The sequence below is a fragment of the Bos indicus x Bos taurus genome, chromosome 3 (genome assembly GCF_003369695.1).
Source record: "Bos indicus x Bos taurus breed Angus x Brahman F1 hybrid chromosome 3, Bos_hybrid_MaternalHap_v2.0, whole genome shotgun sequence".
NCBI classification, from domain to species: domain Eukaryota; kingdom Metazoa; phylum Chordata; class Mammalia; order Artiodactyla; family Bovidae; genus Bos; species Bos indicus x Bos taurus.
In genome coordinates, this window is record NC_040078.1 from 110,065,307 (window position 1) to 110,088,738 (window position 23,432).

Below are 23,432 nucleotides of genomic sequence, written 5' to 3' on the forward strand. Positions count from 1 at the left end.
CATTCATTCACATGTTTATGGGCATTTGGGTTGTTTTCAATTTTAGGCCATTACAAATAAAACATGAATATTTGTCTACAAGTCTTAGGGACAGTTGTTTGTGTAAACACCTAGGAGGCAAGTGGGCAGGATTTAGGGTAGGTGTGTAACTTTAAAAGAACTTAAAGAACTTTTTAAAAGTAGCCGAACTGTTTTCCAAAGTGACTGCCTCATTTTACATTCTCAGAAGTGTATGAGAATTTCGGGTATCCCTGGTGGCTCAGATGGTAAAAAATCTGCCTGCAATGCAGGAGACCTGGGTTCCATCCCTTGGTTGGGAAAATACCCCGGAGAAGGGAAAGGCTACCCACTGCAGTATTCTTGCCTAGAGAATAGCAAGAGAAGCCTGGCGGGCTACAGTCCACGGGGTCGCAAAGAGTGACTTGGCATGTACAATGACAAATTATGTTAAGTATCTTTTCAAGTGTTTATTTGCCATTTGTATATTTTCTGAGGTGAAATGTCTGTTCAAATCTATCAATCTTTTTTTTAACTTTTTATGGCTGCAGTACCTGCATGTGAGATCTTAGTTCCCCAAGCAGGGATGGAACCTGCACCCTCTGCAATGCAAGTGTGGAGTCTAAACTCCTGGATGGACAAGGATGTCCCTGTCAATCATTTTAATATGATTACTTGCCTTCTTAAGTTGTAGGAACTCTTCATTTATTCTAGATAAAGTCTTTTATCCGATATACATTTTGCAAATATTTTCTTTCAGGTTGTGGCTTGCCTCTTCTTTTTCGTTGCAGTATGTTATGAAGAGTAAAATTTTACATTTTCATGAAATCCAATTTATTGATATGTTTGTTTTGTGGTTGACTTTTGTGTTTCAAAAATACTTACAAACTCAAGATCACTAAGATTTTCTTCCATGTTTTCTTCTAGAAGTTTTATAGCTTTAGCTTTTATATTTAGTTCTAGCATCCATTTTGAGCTACTTTTTATATACGGTGAGAGGTAAAAGTCAGGTTTTTTTTTTTGCATGCATCTATCCATTTGTTGAAAAGATTCCTCCCATTAATGTGCCCTGGCACTTGTGTTGAAAATGAACTAGCCATTTATATATGGGTCTATTTCTTGACTCTTTATTCTGTTCCATATATGTATATCTTTATGCCAACAACACACTGTCTTGATTATTGTAGCTTTATAATAATCTTGAAATGGGGTAGCATATTAATCATTTGCTCCTGCGTAACAAATTACCACAAATTTGGAGGCTTAAAGCAATATACATTTATTATCTCACGGTTGCTGTGTGTTAAGGATCCAAGCATGGCTTGTTAGATCATCCACCTAATATCTCAAAGCACAGGCCATGCTGGGTTCACATCTGGAGGCTTGACTAGGAAAAAAAGTCCATTTTCCAGCTCCTATGCTTGTCATTTGGTTCACTGCAACTGTATAACCAAGAGTTTCTGTTTTTGTTGGCTGGCAGCAGGAGACTGCCCTCAGGTCCTAGAGGCCGCTCCCAGTTCCTTGCCACCTTGGCATCCCAACACAGTCAGAAGGGAGGGGAGGGGGGAGAAGGACTTTCTAGTGAGTCTGCTAGCAAACAGAATCAGACATAATGTAATCACAAAAATCCCATCCCATCATTTTTGACAGACTTTACTGGTTAGAACCAAGTCATAGGCCCTGTCCACACTTAGAGAAGTCACTCAGTCGTGTCCGACTCTTAGCAACCACATGGACTGCAGCCTACCAGTCTTCTCCATCCCTGGGATTCACCAGGCAAGAACACTGGAGTGGGTTGCCATTTCCTTCTCCAGGGGATCTTCCCAACACAGGGATCGAACCCGGGTCTGGAGGACCCTGTATACCAGGAGGTGGGGACATGGGGCCATCTTAGACTGCATCCTCCACAGATAAGTTCCAAGTATGTTTTTCTTTTCAAAGTTGTTTTTGGCTATTCTAGGTCCTTTGAATTTCTGTATACATTTTAGAATTAGCAATAAATTTCTATGAACGTCTGCTGAAGTTTTTATTGGAATTCATCTATAGATCAATTTGGGTAACACTATTGAGTCTTCTTTTTCTTTTTTTGGCTTTTTTTAAAGTTTAAATTTATTTATTTTTAATTGGAGGATAATTACTTTACAGTGTTGTATGGATTTCTGCCATATATCAACATGAATTAGCCATAAGTATATGTATGTCCCCTCCCTCTTGAAGCTCCCTCCCACCTGCCACCTATTATCGAGTCTTCTGATCCATAATCATAGTGCATCTCTTCATTTATGTAGGTGTTTAATTTCTATAGTTTTCAGTGTACAGATTTTGCACATTTTTTTTCAAATTTGTTCCTAAACACTTTTATTCTTGATGCTATTTAAATGGGATTTAATTATTTTTCCATTTTATTTTAAATTGCTTAATCAGTAAATTTGGAAAATTGCTTAATCAGTAAATTCCCTTTGTGGAAAACCAAGCTTTTCCTGTGCTCACCGTTGACTAGGAAGGCAAAAATGTTAAGTAAGTATGTTAATAGTTCTGTCTTGCCCCACTCTTTAGGACCCCATGGTTTGTTCATGGAATTCTCCAGGCAAGAGTACTGGAGTGGGTTGCCATTCTCTTCTCCAGGGAATCCTCCCGACTCAGGGATTGAACCCAGGTTTCCTGCATTGCAGGCAGATTCTTTAGTATCTGAGCTATTAGGGGAATGTTATACTCTCTTTTGGAGAAGGAAATGGCAACCCACTCCAGTATTCTTGCCTGGAGAATCCCGTGGACAGAGGAGCCTGGTGGGCTGCTGTCCATAGGGTTGCACAGAGTCGGACACGACTGAAGTGACTTAGCATACTCTCTTTTGCCCTCAATTCTAAGCAAGTCCTCTTATCTAAGTCTTATCAGCAATAAAGCTGACATCTGGCTCTTTGCCCCACCATCTGATCTCTATGGCTATTTTTCAGTTGGTTCTGAACTGTTGTAGGGAAAGGGGTATGATTTATTAACCACCTAAAACCTCAACATCTACTCCATCTGACTGGTGAAATCTACTTGTATGTGAAAACTCAGCTCAAGGCTTCCTGTGTCTGTGACAACTTCCTGATGTTCCCTCCCACGTGTCCCTGCTTCGCTTCCTGTGGTGCATGTGGTAACACTTAACTGCTCTCCTTTATTGATATAGCCTTCTCCTTCCTCCTCCTCCCTTTAAATGTGTAAAAGTCTCAAAAGCATGAAGAAAAACCATACTTTACTGATTTTTGTAGCCTCAGTGCTTAGCACAATGCCAAGCAGGCAATAGGTATTCAATAAATGGTTGCCTAACCCACAAAATGACATGACTTCAGTCTTGAAAAAGGGTAACTGTTCATTATGTAATAGTTAATGAAATAACATAATGCAGAATCCTGTACATATATAAAAATGAGTGCTCATTGAAACGTAATATGTAAAATAAGTTGCCATTGTGTTTGGTATCTTTTTAAAAAAAATTATTTATTTTTGGCTATGCTGGGTCTTCATTGCGGTGTGTGGGATTTCTCTAGCTGTGGCAAGCGGGGGCTACTCTTCTTTGCAGTAAGCTGGCTTCTCTTCTTGAGGAGCACAGGCTCTAGGCACTCAGGCTCAGTATCTATGGTGCGTGGGCTCAGTTGCTCTGTGACATACGGAATCTTCCTAGACCAGGGATGGAAACTGTGTCCCTCGCATTGGCAGGTGGACTCTCAACCACTGGACCACCTGGGAAGTCCCTGTGTTTGGTAACTTTCTAACAATAATTTTTTCAACTTTTCACTACTGCTAAAGACTGAATCGCCTACCCCCCAGCACCTCCCTCCCCATGCATATGGGTTGTGGGAGGGTAGTTAATGTCACAGGGGACACTGAGACTCTAAGGGCAGCCAAGTGAAGGAAGTTGGAGAAAACAGGATTAAAACCGAGAGAAACCAAGTCCAAATGCCAATCAAGTTCAGGGGCCAGCAGCAGGGGCAAGGAAAGAGAGCACAGAGATTGGAGTGCAGAATTAGAAGAGAGGATCACTGGTGAGCAAAGGTTAGAATGGAGGGGAGTTCAAGCATGACTTTCTTAAATATCTGTGGGAGGCTATGGATTTTATTTGTTTCGTGAATGAATTTACAAATTTTTGCTATCTTATTATTTTCCCTCAAGTTGTTCCTATTGTTACAGTCTCTTCTTGTTGAATGAATATGGTATCTTCTTTTATCTTTCTGAGAATATAAAATACAATTTGGATTGGGGGGAGCTTTCTTGTGCTCCCTTTGCATGCTCTATTTTCTTTGAGTTGCCTTTACTTTTTGTCTTCTGACTTTTGTGTTGAGGGATTTCCTCAAATAATAATATTAGCTAACATTTGTTGAGTATTTACTATATGCCAGACACTGCATGCTGGTTTCACAAAGGTGAATAAGACAAAGTTCTAGGCAGGGTAAGTACAAAGATGCCTAGGCCTATTAAAGTAAATGTGTAGAAAATCAAAAATAAAGAAAAGATAGTAACAGTGTTACCAAAAGGCTTGGGGTCTGGCTGCTTGCCACTCAAAATCCAATAAACAGGCCAGACTGGTGAAAAGGAAAGTGTTAGTTGCTCAGTCGTGTCTAACTCTTTGTGACCCCATGGACTGTAGCCTGTCAGGCTCCACTGTCCATGGAATTCTCCAAGCAAGAATACTGGAGTGGATTATCATTCCCGTCTCCAGGGGATCTTCCTGACCCAGAGATTGAACCCTGATCTCCTGCATTGGCAAGAAGATTCTTTACCATCTGAGCCACACAGGTTTTAGGGGTGAAAAGGAAAGTTTCCTTTATTTTGGATGCTGGCAACTGGGGCAGGGAGGGATGTTGGACATCTATCCAGAGGCTATCTCCCACCACCACTCACACTGGCAATCAATGGGGCAAGAGCTTTTATAGACAGAAAGAGGGGCCTACATGCAGAAACAGCACAGTAAGCTCTGACAGTCATCTTCAGATTGGTCATCAGTGGTCTGACCAGTGTCATCTTGATTGTTTGAGGTACAGTTAATCTTCAGTTCCAGGGTTGGTGTGTTTCCATTTCTTTGAGGACAATTCTGGGAATTGTGGCAGCTCATGTCGTGGGTACAGTCTGGTCATCATGTAGTTAACTTCCTCACCTGGTGAGGGTTTCAGTATCTTTAAGACAGCTCACAGGACATGGCTCAGAATATTATCTATAGCCACTAAAGGCTTTCAACTACACTTAATGCTGCTGCTAAGTCACTTCAGTCGTGTCCGACTCTGTGCGACCCCATAGACAGCAGCCCACCAGGCTCCCCATCCCTGGGATTCTCCAGGCAAGAACACTGGAGTGGGTTGCCATTTCATTCTCCAATGCATGAAAGTGAAAAAATAAAGTGAAGTCGCTCAGTCGTGTCTGACTCCTAGCGACCCCATGGACTGCAGCCCACCAGGCTCCTCTGTCCATGGGCTTTTCCAGGCAAGAGTACTGGAGTGGGTGCCATTGCCTTCTCCGAACACTTAATGAGCACACTGCTACTATTTGGTCTCCTCTGACTGTTTTCCTTTGTTTCTGTATGTTCTCATTTCTCTGATTAAACTTATGCTTTGACTAAAGTTTTCCACAGGCAAAAGGCAGGCAGAGGACATGGGTGGTGCAAGGGGAGGGGTGGTGCAAGGAACATAGGACCCCGCCCTGGTTCAAGAGCAGCCTATCTGAATCAGTGTTCCCTAGAGAAACAGAACCAATAGAGTACGGATGTGCATATAGATAGATATGGGCGTTCCGGGTGGTTCAGTAGTAAAGGATTCTCTTGCCAAAGAAGGAGACACAGGAGACTCAGGTTCAATCCCTGGGTCAGAAAGATTCCCTGGAGGAAGAAATAGCAACCCACTCTGGTATTTTTGCCAAAATAATTCCATGGACACAGGAGCCTGGTGGGCTATACAGTCCATAGGGTCGCAGAGTCAGACGTGACTGAGCGACTGAGCATGCACGCACACACGCATAGATAGATATATAGATAGATATACTCATGCCTTTCTCCTTCCCACAAATTTACTCCTTCTGTGCTTACTGTCTCAGTGGCCCTGTTATTTACCCAGCTACCCAAGCCAGAAAACTGGGAGCCCTTCTAATGAGTCTACTTCCTCCTCCACACTCTCCAAATCCACTTTCCTGAAGTTCTGCTTCTTCTACTTTCTTTCCTTTCGGGCTGTCCCGGGTCTTTGTTGCAGCAAAGGGGCTTCTCTTCTAGTTGTGGCTCTCGGGCTTGGTTGCTCCAGGGCATGACGGACCTTAGTTCCCCAGTCAGGGACTGAACCTGCAACCCCTGCCTTGGAAGTCAGATGCTTAACCACTGGACCACCAGGAAAGGCCCCTGTTACCTTCTGAATAACTCTTGTGTTCATTCCTTCTCTCCAACTGCATCATCACTGTTCAAGTTCATGCCTTATCATCTTTAGCTGAGTTACCAACAATACAACTCTAACTTCCCTTCAACAGAACTTCAGCTTCAAACTACCCACTCCACTACTGACTGCATAAGTAACACAAATCAGACTGCTCTATTCCCTTGTACCTGTGGACAAACTCTAAACTCCTTAGAATGCCATTCAAGTCCTGTCCTGTCAGGAGCTGGTGCTTGCCTCTGTGATCCAGTTTTAACACATCACTTCTCCCTACACACCCCTTACAATCTAAGAGTATTGAAATTACTTGTAATTCATCCAAACAAGTCATGATCTTTGTTTTCTCCTCGTGTCTTTGCCCGTGACAAGAATTCGTACTTTCACCTTGTAAAACTCATTTATTCTTTGTAAGACTCAGTGGTAAAGAATCCGCCTGCAACACAGGAGACCCAAGAGACGCAGGTTCAATCCCTCAGTCAGGAAGATCCCCCGGAGGAGGAAATGGCAGCTCACTTCAGTATTCATGCCTGGAAAATCCCACAGACAGGGGAGCTTGGCAAGCTACAGTCTACAAGGTTGCAAAGAATCAGATATGACTGAGCACGCACGCATTATTTGTAAAACAGCTCAGTCATCATGTCATCTAAGAAGCCTTCCTTAATCTCCCCAAACTGGGTTAACGACTGAAGGGGTCCCATGGTTCGTGTATATATTTCTCATAGTACTTAACCCTCAAAGCTACCTTGTGACATATACGGCCCCCAAGTGAACTTTTCAATGGCCAGAACTTTGTCTTTCATCCTTGTATTCCCTGGCACAAAATAGGAGCTTCAGAAATGTTTGTTAAACTAAAATAATTTCTTTCCTTCTCCAGTCAACTTGTAATGTAGTTGCTAGTTTCCCCATCTAATTTTTTCTTCTCCTTAAAGACATGCCAATAGCTTCTGGAGAATAAAGACAAGGGCTTTGAGCCAAGAGACAGAAAAAGAGACAGAAGAGGCACATGCCTTGTAACTATGTTGTGACTTCCCTGCTTGCTGGCCAGGCCACACCCCCCCCCACAACAGTGGGCACATGATCCATTGTAGCTGTTGTAACACATCCCCCAGGGATGTACATGAATGTAACACAAATGGTAGAGGATGAAGCAGGAGGAAGGCCATTTGGACTCACTTGAAACACACCAAATAATGGGGTTCCCATAGGAAAGAGGGATTCTGTTACCTAAAGAAGTAATAAGTGAAAGAATTTGGGTAGATAAAAATTATAGCTACTATAACCTACTGTAAGGAAACAATATGTCTAGAATCCCCTTGTTCCCCTCTTGTCCACCTGGCAAACTGTCATGCTTCATGAACTACCCCAAAATTCATGACTCTGTAGAGTCTTTCCTGACATCCCATGACCAAAGTTGTTTCCCTTTTTAAGTTCCTATAGCTTCATGCTCAGTAGCAGGTATAATGAAGTTAGATAGGCCTGGATTCAGATTCTAGCTTTGACTCCTCATCTTTAAAATGGGGCTACCACTATCGACCTCAAAGGATTGTTTTGGGGATGTCAATATAAAGTGACTACATACACTGGGCACTCAGATAATGTTAATCTTGCTGCCTCCTCCTCCCCACCTTATGCTGTATTAAAATGAATTCTTTGAAGAATTAAGTTTTTACTTTTCTGTGTTGCAACCTAGGCAGAGCTTGGCATATTCTGGCCTCATGATAAATGATTGATAACAAATATGGAGAAGAGGATACTGTACTGATGGGAAAAAATAACTACCTGTAGTAAAGTTGGCTGTTAGCAGGACTTGGTCCTTTGGTAAACTACAAATTACCTGAGTATAAGTGCCACATTGTGTAAATCTCTGCATTATCCTTGCCATAACTTAACAAAACAGCTTTGCTGTTAAAAATTAAAAGACAGGAGATTGGATAGCCGCAGGATGGGTGAATTCAGGCAGCTCCTCCTCTCAAGAAGTCAGCCTTATAAAGTACATGGCCATACTGCCCTCTGGAGCCTGAAGATTTTTCTCAGAATATCACTGAAATAGATCTTCCTGTTAAGAGCTATACCCAGAACCGGGATGAAGCTTGTCCGTTTTCACATGTGAAATGCTCCGAGAAGCTCTTCTAAATTTCCCAAATAACAATTTATAAAAATAGGGAGACCCAGGAGTTAAAAACATGAACTTTTTCCATTGTTCTTTTTCAAACTTCTTTTTAAAAAGTAACCATGTGTATTGCTATGATAGTATAATTTATATTTATTAGGCAGTTGACAAAACAAAACAAAACAACATTTGGCAAAAGAATGCCAATTTATTCATTTTTGGACACATGAACACAAAATATCCCTGCAGGCCAAAAAAAAATTTGCAAATTTAAACAACCATCATCTTATCTCAACATGGGGATATCACCCCTCCCTTAATAGTTTAAAAAGTACCTCGTATTGCTAGAGACATACATCCAGTCCAAATTTAATAAAAATACATTTTAAAACATTACAAGTCTAACAATATCGAAACAAAAATGACACCATTAGTCAAATGAACAAATGCAAACATTTTTTTCAGTCACTAGACATAGAAAGAGCATGAATATGTCAATAGCAAGGGATAAGAAAATGGTTAATCAATAACAAGATCTTCCTTTTAATTTTACAAGGAAAAAGTCCCTGGAGTTGAAGCAATATTGATACAATGCCCTCAGCCTCCACTTTCTTAAAATGAAAGCAGAGCTACCACCTTGCTATCGAGCAAGAAAATCTTACAGCACATCCACAGAGGGTCACTAGGGCAGGGTGGAGAGGGTGGGCCCGATTAAACAGCGGATTACCTTTTCATACAGGTAGCTGAGCCAGTTAGGTAAGCTCTGATATAGACTGGGCACCAGATCCTAAAACACAGACTGTATAGAATATGTCTGCTTGTAAATCGTCACCTTTGGAAGCAGCAAATAGAAATTATAGTACGAGTGAATATGTTCTGCCTGCCCAGACTACTGGCTGTGTTAAGCCAGTGAGTTCACTTTGCAGCTAACCACCACAACAAAACATAATGGGTTCAACATTTGGATCTTCACCACTCTTTGAAGGTCCCTGTGCCTTCTCCCCAAATTGTTACTCTTTAGCATTGCTACATTTAAATCTTTCACACCACATGACAGTGCCTAAACAGGCGGCATTAAAAAAAAAACAACCAAACAGTCTAAACCTACTTCTAGAGAATGCACACTTCCCATTGATTGACACATGCATAATGATTCAGTCCCAAGGGTTTACTGTGTTCAAACTGTCAAGCCAAATTAAAACTATGCTTTCAGACCTGCATGCAAGAGTATTGCTGCAACTCTGATTCTGCAGTGATTACCTCTTACTCACCCCTCAGCAAGTTTTTTCCCCAACAATCTCAGTTCTCTGTCCTTCCTTTTGTCTAAAACTATAGCATTGCACCCTTCAAGGTACTGTTTTCCTATAAAAATAGGCCTCCCGGCTTTTCCTCCACCACTACACTGATTTGCCCCAGTGTACTAGGACTGACTGAGGTCTTACAAACTATAGTTCAAGGTCGAGCATATAGCCCAAGAGCAGGCAGGCGAGTCAGGGCTTCCTGGCACTCTGCCTCGCTCCCTGCTTCATACATGCCAGGAGATGGTGAGAAGGGACGCTTCTTCTGTGCATTATTAACAAGCAAGTCCGAGGCACTCAAGTCCAGATGTGGTGCCCATCAGCCAGCCAGCCACCAAGAGTTCTTCACATCCTGGACTCCAGCAAGTCCTCCATCTCCTAAGAAAACTTTTGTTTTTCCTCCTCTTGGGTCAAGGGTAGCCAAGCTGAAGGATATTTTCTGTGCTCTCCCTGAACAAGTGTGAATAAAAAGCAGCAGCCAGCGCCTCACCAACGTGTCCTGATTTGTAGTGCCCAAGTGAGGTATTTGCAAAAAAGGAAAATCTTAAGAAATTAACATCTGCCATCTTCTTCACTCCTGCCCATGTTGTGCCTCAATTACAGAGCTTGCTTTCATCCCACTCTATGCAGAGAACAAGGACGTCTGCACTCGTATCTTAATGAGCTTTTAGGATTCGATATACATTATAAAACTCTCGGAGACCAGTCTCAGCAAACACTGGTGGCATCGCTGATCAACAGCACATGGAAATGTAAACTTTAATGTATTTACAAGCTTGTTTAAAAGACTGAAGGAAAACAGTGCTTTATATTGCTGGGGTTTTGAGAAGGCTAGTTTAAGAGATTTGGATCAGCTAATGAGTTCAAGCAACATCCTTCACTGTTAGATCCAGTGTTTCCCCCACCAGCAGTTTCCAGACAGAGGTGGCAAAAATGTTTTACCACACTGTATCTGTCTCCTCCCCCGGCACCTTCCTCAACCATATGGAAGGGCTCTGGACCTTTTATCCCTCCTTCCAGCTCTCACTCCCAAGGTTCCAGGACAGAGAATTACAAGTCAGTAAAAGGTGGGCTGGGAAACACTGCCTGGAACTATCAACACTCTATGTAACTGTTGTCCATTCACAAAGTATTATCTACACTAAATACAAAATACATTTTCCCCCACATTGTAACTGATGCTTGCTTTAGATCAACTCCCTTTGTTTGAAGAAGAAAGGAATCCTGTCTCCCTGTGAACAGAATCCAAAATCTATTAAGAAAAATCGACCTTTTCTATGCAGTTTTAGTTTAATAAAAGGAAGGAAACCCCACCAAGTGTATTTCAGGTTGAAAGAGAAGCAAAACATTTGCGCTACAAGTAATTGTGAGTGACCTTGATTTCCAGGGAAAAAAAGTTTGAAATGCTGGTACATTTTTGCAAGTTGCAGCATCACTCAAGGTACCCTAAGGATTAGCAGAGCCTATCCAATAAGGAAGCATCCTGGTTCTAGCTTATTTTAAAACAAAGTGATAGGACACCAACTGTGACTATAAAACAGATTAAAAATAATTATTTAAAAAGGCATGGAAATATATGTCTTTTCTGACCAGCTTCAGAAATTGCCAGATTATGATCTATAAGAAACAGCTGATAAAAATCATACCAAAATCTCATCTAAAAAAGTACATTGTCGGGGGAGGAAGAGGAGGGACTTTAAAAAATGTTTATTGCCAAAGATAAGTTTCTATGAGAAAAGTTTAAAAATCATTTGGATCTAACAAACCACACAGCAGCATAAAATGGGCACTTTTGAGAACTCTGAAAAATACTAAAAGCTAATTTTTTTTTTTCCAAAGAGGGGGAAAGATGAGTACTTTTGCCATGGCAGTGTTATCTGTCATCATGGCATGCATCACATCTGTCTGTGTTACACATTCACAAAAGTCAACCAAATAAGAGAATTGCCTGTCTGAATCTGCAGCCAAATATAGTGCAATTGCCTGGCAGCCTGTACTTGCACCAGCACCAGTCTGTAGAGATCAACAGAGAAAAGTAGTAAAAACTCATAAAATTCTGTAAAACTTACAAAAAAATTAATGCTCATTCAAGGCATTTACAGTGGCGAAGTCAGAAATCTCCATTAAAAAGCCTATGGACCCACACAATTAAATAGTTACACTGAACTAAAGTAGATTGTTTGGTTTTTCTCTCCCATTTATGCACACACCCCACTCAATGAATACAGAAAAAAGGAAAAAAAATCTTCTCTGGTAAGACTAGAGGGATGCGGTGAACACCACAGCTAGCAAAATAGTCCATAGAAACCTTTCTCATAAAGTCCTTTAGAAAGTTCAGGCTGATCAGCCTTTGCATGATGAGGTAAAAATTCAGTCCAGTGCATCAGAAAAGATAATCTATGAGTATCTATTACTTTTAAAAAATGGCTCAATTTTGTTGATGCATCAGACAGTGCTGTGAAGTATAGATTCAGTGCAACTATTCCGAGTTGCTGGTAGAAGACCACCTGAAGTCAACTTGGCTCTCTCTAGAGGCAGTAGGCATTTGAAACATTTTGAGGCTGCGTGGGATAACAAACTGGTTGAGTTCTTTTTCTGAGATTCTCAGGCAAAATACATGGTGTGCTGGGTATCATGGTGGATTTGCACAGCTTTAGCCAAGGCCTGAGGATCTCGGCCATTGCTCTGTCCTGACACATGACTGCCTTCCGCACTGTAAAAAAAAGAAAGCAAAAAAAAAAAAAAAAAAAAATAGTGTAACAAAAGACCACTTCAAACTTCAGGTTTCAAATAGCATGAATAGTACTGGATTTGAGATCTTGAGCTCAAACTGTGACTCCTTAAGTAATCTGTAATGTCTCTCTAAACATCAGTTTGCTCAATTGAAAAATACAACTTATTTAGACTGTTGCAATAATTAAATAGCATAGTGTCTGCAAAGACCCAGATCTTTATCAGTGCCTAAGCAGGGACTTCCCTGTCTTTTATGTCTGGTTAATGCCCACTTGTTCTTTAGTTTTCAGTTAAATGTCATTTCCCCCAAAGAAATCTTCCCTGACTCTGAAGTTCAGGTCAGAGCCACATGAACTATACTTTCATGAAATCCTCTACTTTTATTTCACTTAAAAGATCATTATTTGGATAATTATTTATTCCTCTACCAGGATAGAATCTCCAAGAAACTAGTAAATTTGTGTTTTACCACGAAATCCTTAGTGCCTGGCATATAACAGTGTCTCAATAACCATTTGATGAATCAGTGAATGTGCTGAGCACACTGCTGGAACATAACAGATACTCAGCAAATGATACTGTGCCACCAGCCTTTCTTGTCTTCCCCTTACTAGCTATAGGACCTTGGACAAGTAACAACCCCTCTGAACTTGATCTTTTAGGATAACAATAACTTCTGAACATACCTCTTAAGAGCACCATGTGATACAAAGGGCTTAGTAAATGGGAAATTATCATCCCTCCTGAGTTCTCTACTTAAATTATTATTACCCCCTATCATCTAGGCTCAAAATCTTGGTCATCTTTTACTTCATCCTCTTCTCTGTCACGCACATCCAACTGACTGTTAAATAATATCTATTTAATCCCATGACTAGCCTTTTACTTTGAACAAAGATAATCTTGCTCTAACATACTTTTCCAGCTTCATGCCTGCTATTCTCTATTCAAATGCTCCAGTCAAAGAAAACTTGCTACTGTCCAAACACGTCACTTGTCTTGTCTTCTTTGTGTCTGTTATTCCCTCTGCCTGGAAAATTCTTTTCTCTTCTTTATAGAGCCAAATCTTACCCATCCAGCTACAAAATCTCTAACAGACTTCCTCTGATGTTCAATTGCACTTTCATCTCTACTGCTTTGAGCTAATCGTCAGGTTTTATGTTTGCCTGTATTGTCTACCATACTGAAACATAAAATCCCAGGAGACATGTCTTCCTCAACTTACTGATTTTAGTACCTAGCACAGTGCTGGAGACACAGTGAATACCTAATAACTGTGTTGAATGAATACGTATATTACAGAATGAAAGGTACAAAGCCACAGCTGGGCATTTTCCATAATAGAGTACTTTCAACCGTACAGAAATAGACTCGCAGTGGAATGTCTACTATTTAGCAGCTGAATTCAGACTTGGGGAAGAGCCCAGAAACTGCTATACTTCACAGATGGTCATTTGAAAAGAAAAATTAATGGAGAGAACTTGTTTAGCTACTCAATAGTAGCTCAGTAACAGGTCAATATGTCTGATTCTTTTGAGATCTTTAGTTAGGGGTGAGAATGGTCTGGTACCCCACCTCTTCCCAACACAAACCCAGGTTCCTTCTAATGCATTCTCCAAGATTGTACTGAAAGTAAAGTGACCTGGTCAGGACCTCCCCCTTGCATGAACTGGAATCCACAGGCCTGTAATTGCTCTGACTGGAGCCAGGGCACTGGGCTGAATGTCTTGCGAGGCTGCTTAGTATTTGAGCAGAACTGAAATGCATTTGGCTCTAAAGAAAAACCACAGGCAGTTCCAAATAAGATTCCTTTTTAAGGGGGACAGACATACCATACAAGTGTGAACGAGCCTGGGCACTTTTTTGGACCAAAAGTCACAATATCAGCTTTTTGGACCAAAAGTCGTAACATGTAATTTTATTTGCTCCATGAAATGTAGACCCTAAAAGGAAGTTTAGCTCTTCCTAAAAGTTTTCAATGGAAGCTCATTTTTAAAAAGAAACATACTGCCAACACAAACAGAAAGATTTTATTTGCCTGAGAAACTTGCCTGTCATGATCCTTATCCACCAGATGATACCTTGCCCTGAAGGCTACGAGCCGGGCATAATAGGCAGGGGCTGGAATAGAGACTGAGCGTGTGCACCGCACATAGGTGTGACAAAGCTGGTAAGTCAACAACTGGAGCTCATCTGCGGTGAAGCAGTTGTCATCCCACAAGACCTGGTAATGTGAAGGACGGCTGGTTCCCTGGAGAAAGAATTGTATGATTACTGTCTCTGACATGGGTGTACTACCTGAGAGGAGAATGGAAACCTACCTAAATTCAGAAATAGTCCTGCCTAGCACACCTACAAGGAGATACTCAGACCAAGAGGTAACAGTTTTAGGACACAAGTATTAACAAAGTTATGTACAGTGTTTAATGACAAGTCTACTTAAGCTAGTTCCTGAATTTTCAAACACCTCCCTATCAAGACAAGTATCTGGACCAGCTTCCAAATTACCTGAATTCCCGCATGACTACAGAGGTAAAAGTCAAACTCGGATGGATGTGTGATGGTGCTATCCACAGTAGTGCCTGCTGGTACATTGCCACTTTTCCCTACCTACCAAAAAAAAAGGGTATAATTAGTCATCAAAGAGCTAAGTTGGGTTCAGGCCATTAGTAACAAGTAAGTAAACTGCTCTTAAGTGAACTCTTGAAAATCAGTTTAATTCAAGATGTTGAATTTTCTGTAAATTTCCCTTGGCCCAACTATTTCATCCTTAAATATTTTCACAAACAAATATACTCCATGGTTTCACTAAGGGAATCCAGACTGAATTATTCTACCTGTGGCTTTGGGCTGCATTATTGTCATCAATTTTTTAGATGACACACTGGTATGTTCACAGAGGGGAAAAAAAGACATTTAAGATGGACAAGTTACCTGAGGGAAAAAAAATCAGTTTTATTCTTTATTTGGAGTTAAAAAAAAAAAGTCAACTTCCAGTTAAAGTTAAGATGAAGGAATCTTCGAACTGGTTCACCAGGTTCAACAAAACTAATACTTGTACAGGATCAATAAAAGAATTCACTGGCACATGCATTATCAGGAGGAGTGTACTGAAATGAGAATTAGGAAAACCAAAGTTTCAGTTCCAAGCCCTTCCTTGCAACTACATGCATTGAACCAAGCATAGTATCTTTGGGTCTCAATCTAACCATCCACAAAATTAGGTGATGATTGCTTACATTTTAAAAATTCTCAAGTTCTTCTATAATCAAACTCTAAAATCAAACTTCCAGAAAAGCAGAAATAAGAAAAATCTTGCTATTTGGTCAATTTCCAACCACTTCTGCTGTACAGAAAGATTCCATATAGGAAGTATATTTAGCATGTTGGCACAAATTTGATGGGAATTTATTTGACTCCATTTTAACTATCGTTCACTTCAGTTGAGTATCATATGCTATTCATATAATAAAATACATGAGTATAGAAAAGTCTCATTCCATCAAATTCATATGTGACCTTGGGTACCTATCTAGACAAGAGGAAATGTAACTGAGTTGTAATCATTCTAGTATCCTTCCCCAAACTGTATGCTTTAGGAATGTTAGTTCTGCAGGATGTGTTTAGGTGTTTTATGGTCAAATAAATTTGAGGGACACTGGTTTAAACCAAAGTTAAAAGGCCTTTCTATTGCATGACTTCTCAGAATCTTTATCTAGTCATGCATAACCTTCAAGAGGGAGAAGGAGTATACAGCACTTCCTGAACTTATTTGACCATAGAATCCCCTTTTTAAAAATCTCTTGGAATCTACAGATGAGAACCTAAAGAGGTGCTGCTCTGGGGGAAAAGGGTCCCGTCATGTTCATTTTAATAATTATTGCTTGAGCACCATGTGCAAGGCTCTGCAGCAGATGCTGGGGATGAAGACAGAGGCACAGAGAGAACTAATAACCCTGCCCTCCTACTCTTCATCAAAGTCATATGCAACGGACAGCAACGCAATGTAGTAAGGGCCTTACGGAAGGCAGTGGGAAAAGTTGGTAAGAGGAAACAGTTGAGCCATGCTTTATAGCAGTGATCCCCAACCTTTCTGGAGCCCAGGTAGTTTCGTGGAAGACAATTTTTCCACAGACTAGGGGGAGGAGGAAGACAGTTCATGCAGTTGTGTGAGCAATGGGGAGTGATGGGGAGTGGCCGATGGAGCTTCACTTGCTTGCCCACTGCTCATCTGCTATACAGCCCAGTTTCTAACAGGCCTTGGACTGGTACTGGTCTGTGGTCCATGGGTTGGGGACCCCTGCCTTATAGGATACATAGAGGTTGAATGGAGAGGGGACGGAATGGAAATGAAGACATTCCAATATCCTTTAAAGTCAGGAATGGATGAACAAACTGTGATTCATCTGTATCACAAATTACTACCCACCAATAAAAAGGAACAAGCTATTGATACATATAAAAACTTGGTTGAATCTCAAATGCACCATGCTAAGTAAAAGAAGCCAGACCAAAGGCTATGACTTCTTTTCATATGACGTCCTGAGAAAGACAAAACTCGAGGGACAGAATATATATCAGTGGTTGTCAGCAGCTATAGGTGAGGGAAAAGGTTAACTACAACGGCACAAGACAAGTGTGTACGATGGAATCATTTTCATATTAGGGTGTAGTTACACAACTATATGCATTTGTCAAAACTTGTACAACAGCACAATAAAAATGGTGAATTTTACTGTGTCTACATTATATCTTATTATAAAAACGAGGGGGGAAAAAGGTGGGATGGATGTGGTCATTCCAGGGATAAAAATATACAATATACATAGGAAATGGAAATAATCACATCAGTAATAGAAGGTGTATGAGTACATGTTGAAAAAGCAAACTGAAATATTATGCTTTGGCTACCTCGGGAAGACACTGAACACCATAAGAAAGCATTTCGTACCCTCAAGCATAGGCAATGGGGGAAAACACAAAGACTTTTGAGCAGTGGAGTGGCAGGATAAGATCTGTATTTTAAAAACCTAGCCCTGACAGCAGGTGGAGGATGCATCTGTGAAAGAGGAATGGAAAAAAGGAGACCTCTATGAGTCTTCTGCAATCCTAACAAGTTCTGCCTAGGGCAGATGGGACACACAAGAGAAGAGCTGAGACAAGAGATTTCAGGACAGAGCACAGAAGACTGTTTGACCAACTGAACACAGGAAGGGGGGAGGGGAATAGAGGAGAAGAATTTAAAGACAACTCTTAAGAATTGTCTAGCTTGGCTAACTAACACAGTGATACCAAGCAACAGAAGAACAGAGAATCAGGGGAGGAATACCTTTTGGATGAGGAGAATCCTATTGTTTTGGATTATCCTAAAACAATCAGGAAAGGGTTTATATGTGTTTTGCTTGAAACGCCTGTGGTAGATTGGATCACTGGGGCCAAATATTCTAGAGACCCTCTGGCGGGGGGAGGGGGGGGCTAGGGGGTGGGGGTACATTATACATCCCTACCCAATTAACTCACAAGTGGCCACGTAACTTCCTTTGACTGATAAAATGTGGTCTGAGATGTGCCACTTCTAGGCAGAAGCTTTAAGAGCCAGAATATGGCTTGACATGTATCTTTTTTCTCCTCTGCTACAATGACTGGCCAAGTTCCAGACAGATGCTTCTCCAACATCCTAGGTTCCAAAGGGAGCACAGCGAGGTCACAGCTGCAGGAGGGCCACAATGAATGTGTAATGTGAGCAAGAAATAAATCTTTGTAAGCCACTGAGACTTTGGAGTCTTTTGTCACCACAGCACAGCCTCGCCTATTTTGACTGACACAATGCCTACAGAGCATCTAAGTAAACCGACAGACAATTAGAAGTACAGATCAGGAGCTGCACAGAAAATCTGGGGCTGGAAATACAGACTTGGTAATCAATAAGCAAATCAGTGAAGCCAGAAAAGTAGGTGAGACTAAAGACAGTTGAAATTCAGAAGAGAGAGATATGAAATTCCAGGAAGCATTAGTGTTTAATGGAGAGAGGAAGAAGAAGAGTCAAAGAAAGCCTAATTATAGAGGTGGGTAGTGAACCTGAAAAATCACATTGCTAAGTCCAAAGAAGGCAACCATCCGTAAGTGCTGCAAAGAGGTCAGTGTGGGAATTCGACAAGCCGTCACTGGATTCAAAATGAGCCAGTCATTGAGAGACAACCTTGGTGGAGTCAAAGAAGTCAAAGTTAGGCAACAGAGAACTGAAACATTACATGAGAAGGTACAGAAAGAAAGTCAAGTCTTTTCTTCTTATAAGTTTGGTCATTAAAGAGCCGAAAGGAAAAAAATGGCAGGTAGACTGAGAGAAAAGGGAAGTTTTAGAGAAGCCTGAGGAAAAGTTAAGAAACTTTAGAGGATGAGGAGAAGGAGCCAATGGAATGGGGAAAATTTAAATTCTGAAAAATAATGGATAATTAATGAAGTGAGGCTCTGGAGAAGGCAGAAAGGATTAAAACCAAAAGCACAGGCTGGAGTGGGGAAGCGTAAGTGGGAGCGGTTAGTGTCCAAGATTCAAGGAACAGGGTAAGAAAACACAAGATTTAGCTAAATTTGAAAGCAGAGGAGAGGAAGCTGAGAAAATTCATGCCTTCACAATTTTGTTTTCTGGAGGAAACAGAAGGTTGCTCTATTGCTGGCAATGTAAGTTGTTGGCAATGAAGGTGTCATGGTTAGGGTTGGGGACTTGAGAAGAGTATAAAGGATTGGAACAGATGCTACGGAGAATAGGAAAAACGAAAAAAAAAAAATTGCGGCATCAAAGGCCTGGCTGAGATTTGCTATCAAGAACTTGTAACATGGTTCATTACTGAATAAATGACTTTTTTCCTCAGCAACTTCAACCAGCCTAAGAGTAGAAGCAAAGGAAACAGGCAAGTGCATTAATTCAGAGTTGGGGACTGGCAAGAGGCATATTTAGAGAACTGAAGATGTTGGTAAGTGTTAGGGGTGTAAAGTGGACCAAGGATTGGGACTGTCAATCTTCAAAGGTCAGGAGTAACACCGGATGGTCAAAAATAAAGCTATGAGATCGGGATTTGAGAAACATAATCCAGGTCTTAAGTTGCAGGAATAGCAAGTTGACAGAGGAATGGAGAGTGACTATGCATTCCCTCCTAAGGAGGGGATGGTAGGATACTTTGTGCCTAGAGCTCAGGCAAGAGTTCAGAGAAGGTGAATTAGCAGAATCTAAGAAGTACTACCAAGTCAGAGTCTGGGCAATTTGGAAGACAGTATTTTGAATCTGTGCTGATTGATGAACCTATGGCCCAAGCATAAAACCTTAGTTCTCTAATGATTCAGAAAATGAGAAGAAACAGCTCAGTTTTGGATCAGAGACAAAAACTAAGCAAGCACTAGAAAACAGTGAGGGTCACCCACAAGACCACAAGATTGGGCAATGGACAGAACTGGTCTCTCTGGGAGCCAGTCAGAGGGGACCTGAAAAAGATAAAGTAATGTCACAGAAAAGACCATAGAATTAAAGTCATTCAACACTATGTGCCTATAATTTACCTAGCTTGTATATTAATATCAGATTATAAATAGGTTACACAAAATGTTTTTTTTTAATCAAATGCTGGCAATTGTATCCAAAATTAACATTTATTTACTAATTTAACCCTTAACAACCATGGAAGCTAGGTATTGTATTTACCACACTTTATAGTTAGAACCATTAAGCTTAGAGAACTTAACTTGCCCATGATTAGTAAGTATGACATCATAAGTATTCAAAGTGCATACCCTAAAAATCCTCTGCACTGATATAAAATTATTTGGAAAAGAAATGCTTCTTTATACCCTAGACCCATGCCTTAGACATTGATAACAAAAAGTAGCAAATGGCAATAAAGTCCAAATAAATAACCCCTCTCTGTGGAGCTTGTCTATATCACCATAGTGTACCTGGCAAGCTTTTTATTTCCCCCTCTAGAAACTCTAGAAACCAGTATTGCTGTCACGTAACAGAAATATTCAGTCTTGAAACCTATATCATTCAGAATTGCTCATCTAAGCTCAACTGGAGTTAGTATGTTTCCTAAATTATTATTAGGCACTTCTGCTTTTAGAAAAAAATTGTATGTATGCCTGCTCAAAACCACATTCACTTGCATCAGATAATAAAGCTTATCCTATGTGTTCTTACCCTTTCTGTTTTATCTGCACAGAAGAGTCGTGTGTGATGTCTTTTCTGCACCACAATATAGGTTATTCCTGGCCGGTAATCTTCTTCCAAGCTAATACATGCCTTTCGAATTGCTATTAGTTCTGGCCAAGCTACCTAGGAGTTAGAAATGGAATGACGTTTAATTGAGAACTTGCCTATCTCTTAGGTATCTCTCAGATCTGATTTACCCAGAGTGGTAGATTGGAGGAAGTTCCATTAGACACTGAGAAGCCCCAGAGGGAACTTTCCTGGTGGCCCAGTGGTTCAGACTCCATGCTTCCAATGCAGGGGGCATGGGTTTCATCCCTGGTCAGGGAACCAAGATCCCAGATGCCACATGGTGTGACCAAAAAAGAAAAAAAAATGTAGATGCCCCAGAGGGAAGCTATAGGATAATGAGATTACCTGTTTCATCTGTCCCTCGGATACGCCTCCACGGTAATAGATGATCCGAGTGGGTTTGAAACGTGTGGATTTGTAGAACTGGATCAGCAGCTCTCGAACCATGTTGGTAAGATCCTGGATTACCTCCTGACTATAGAGGAGCTCCTGGGAGATCTCCTGGCGGGAGGTCTGCACGCGAACGGTGGCACAGTACCGGCTGGGGTGGCCATCCATACTGCCAACCACAGCCGCGATGGATGGCTTCTTCCCATCGCCTGCTGGGGGGTGTGTGACATCTGCTCCCAGGAAGATGACAGGTTGCTGGAACACTGAGGGCCTGATCAGATTTAAGGAGACATTGCCACTCAGACATATGGATGAAAATGCTTTCATTTAGCAAGCTCACCAGATACAATCACAGACACAATCTTGCAAGAGAGAATAAAGGTGTGCCCACTGGGAGAGACTTCTAAAGCCCACTGAGTGCCTACCACCCAGTATCATGAATCTGAATTGACTAAAGAAGCCAACATGGTTCTCCTGCAATAGCAGGAAGGAAAGAGTCAAGTGAAAGTGGAAGTTGCTCAGTCATGTCCAACTCTTTGCGACCCCATGGATAGTCCATGGAATTCTCCAGGTCAGAATACTGGAGTGGGTAGCCATTCCCTTCTCCAGGGGATCTTCCCAACCCAGGGATAGAACCCAGGTCTCCTGCATTGCAGGTGGATTCTTTACCAGCTGAGCCACCAGGGAAGCCCAACATGGTTCTTCTGCAATAGCAGGAAGGAAAGAGTCAAGAAAAGAACCTAACTCAAATTTAACAAAATCTCTATGTGTAAAGGGGAAACTTGGGTTTCCCTCATAGCTCAGTCAGTAATGAATTTGCCTGCAATGCAGGACATCCAGGTTCGATTCCTGGTTGGGAAGATCCCCTGGAGAAGGAAATGGCAACCCACTCCAGTATTCTTGCCTGGAGAATCCCCTGGGCAGAGGAGCCTGGCAGGCTACAGTCCACGGGGTTGCAAGAGTCAGACACAACCTGGCGACTAAACCACCACCAAAGGAAAAACTTTCCCAGAACAGTCTCTCTTAGAATCCTGGGATTTCTACAGTGGATGCTGAACTGCAGGATGCACATGAAACCAGGACCAAACCCCAAGACGCGAGACTTAAGGAAGAGAACAAAGCTCGTCTCCGTCCCTATTCTGTGTTTCTCCATAGTGTTTATCACTTTGACCATGTAATTTACATTTATTTTACTTATTGTGTATACACACACACACGTCGGGCCAGGCCCGCCAGGCTCCTGTGAGCCATCAGGGAAGTCTAGTGGTACTGTCAGGGGTTATCTACTGAGAGGGGCCACAAGGAAACCTGATGAAGAGCTGGACATGTTCTATATTTAACCTGGGTGGTGGTTACATGAGTGCGTATGTGTATCAGAAAAAGTAACCAAGGGGTATATTTGAGATCTGTTTTAGTGTAAATCATGTAAGTTAGATTTTAAAAAACAAATGGAAAACACAGAGTTCAGAATCTTACCTTTGATGAGGTACAAGCACGTTGTTAATTCCTCCAAGCTTTGCGTTTATCTTCAGGCAAAGGTTGGAAAGGGTTTGAGGTGAGGTCTTCACTACATTTTTTACCTGGACACATTGTGTAGCCATTCCTAGGAGTGTGTCTCCAACACGCTTCACCTCCGCTATAAACATAAGTTTATTAATTCATTGTAAATGTTGCTATATTCTCCAAAATCCTAGAAGTAAAGGGGGAAACTCCTACATATTAACTTCCACAGAGTGCCTACCATATATTGTACATTGTGCTACCAGCTTTTCACATGTGGTCCTTTTATCTGCTAAACCCCGAGGGCAATTCTTTTTTTTGGATAGGTCCTCTCCCTTCCCTTCTCTCCTGCAGGCCTGGAAGCCGGCCCACTTCCTCTGTTCCACCATGCTGCCTGCCACCACTCACTCAAAAGTCTGTTGAGGTTCCTTTTCTCACAGGACTGGTCTGGGCGAAGAAATTAATCTCCCCAGCTCCCCCTCCTTAGTACACACACCAGCCCTTTGAATTTTAAGGGATTCTTTTCCTTCCTCCACCCCCCTCCCTGCTCTAAACAGGACAGAAAAAGAGAAGCTAACAAAAGATACAAATATACAGAGAGCTGAAGACATTTTATAAAGTTCAAATCGCTGGTCTATGTAGTCTCCAAAGCCTTTGCTTAGATGATAGCCAAAAGAAATTTGTATCATTCCTCTTATAAGAGATACAAACTAAGCAGTTCCTGTTCTGGAAGTGGTAGGCTCCCC

The 23,432-nt window shown here is 41.4% G+C and overlaps 1 protein-coding gene across 2 annotated transcripts in view; it reads right to left on the bottom strand.

Moving 5' to 3' along the window:
- Positions 1–8,637: 8,637 nt before the first annotated feature.
- Positions 8,638–23,432, bottom strand: part of AGO4 (argonaute RISC catalytic component 4) — a 37,909-nt gene continuing 23,114 nt past the window's right edge. Inside the window, exons 13-18 of one of the 2 annotated variants that reach the window (XM_027537853.1) lie at positions 22,663–22,822; positions 21,142–21,457; positions 20,716–20,850; positions 15,039–15,140; positions 14,582–14,781; positions 8,638–12,510 (exon numbers count right to left, since the gene is read on the bottom strand). In XM_027537853.1, the coding sequence (XP_027393654.1) occupies positions 12,402–12,510; positions 14,582–14,781; positions 15,039–15,140; positions 20,716–20,850; positions 21,142–21,457; positions 22,663–22,822 (1,022 nt within the window). In that variant the 3' untranslated portion in view covers positions 8,638–12,401. The remainder of the gene's footprint in view (positions 12,511–14,581; positions 14,782–15,038; positions 15,141–20,715; positions 20,851–21,141; positions 21,458–22,662; positions 22,823–23,432) is intronic. The other variant, XM_027537854.1, reaches the window with a different exon arrangement.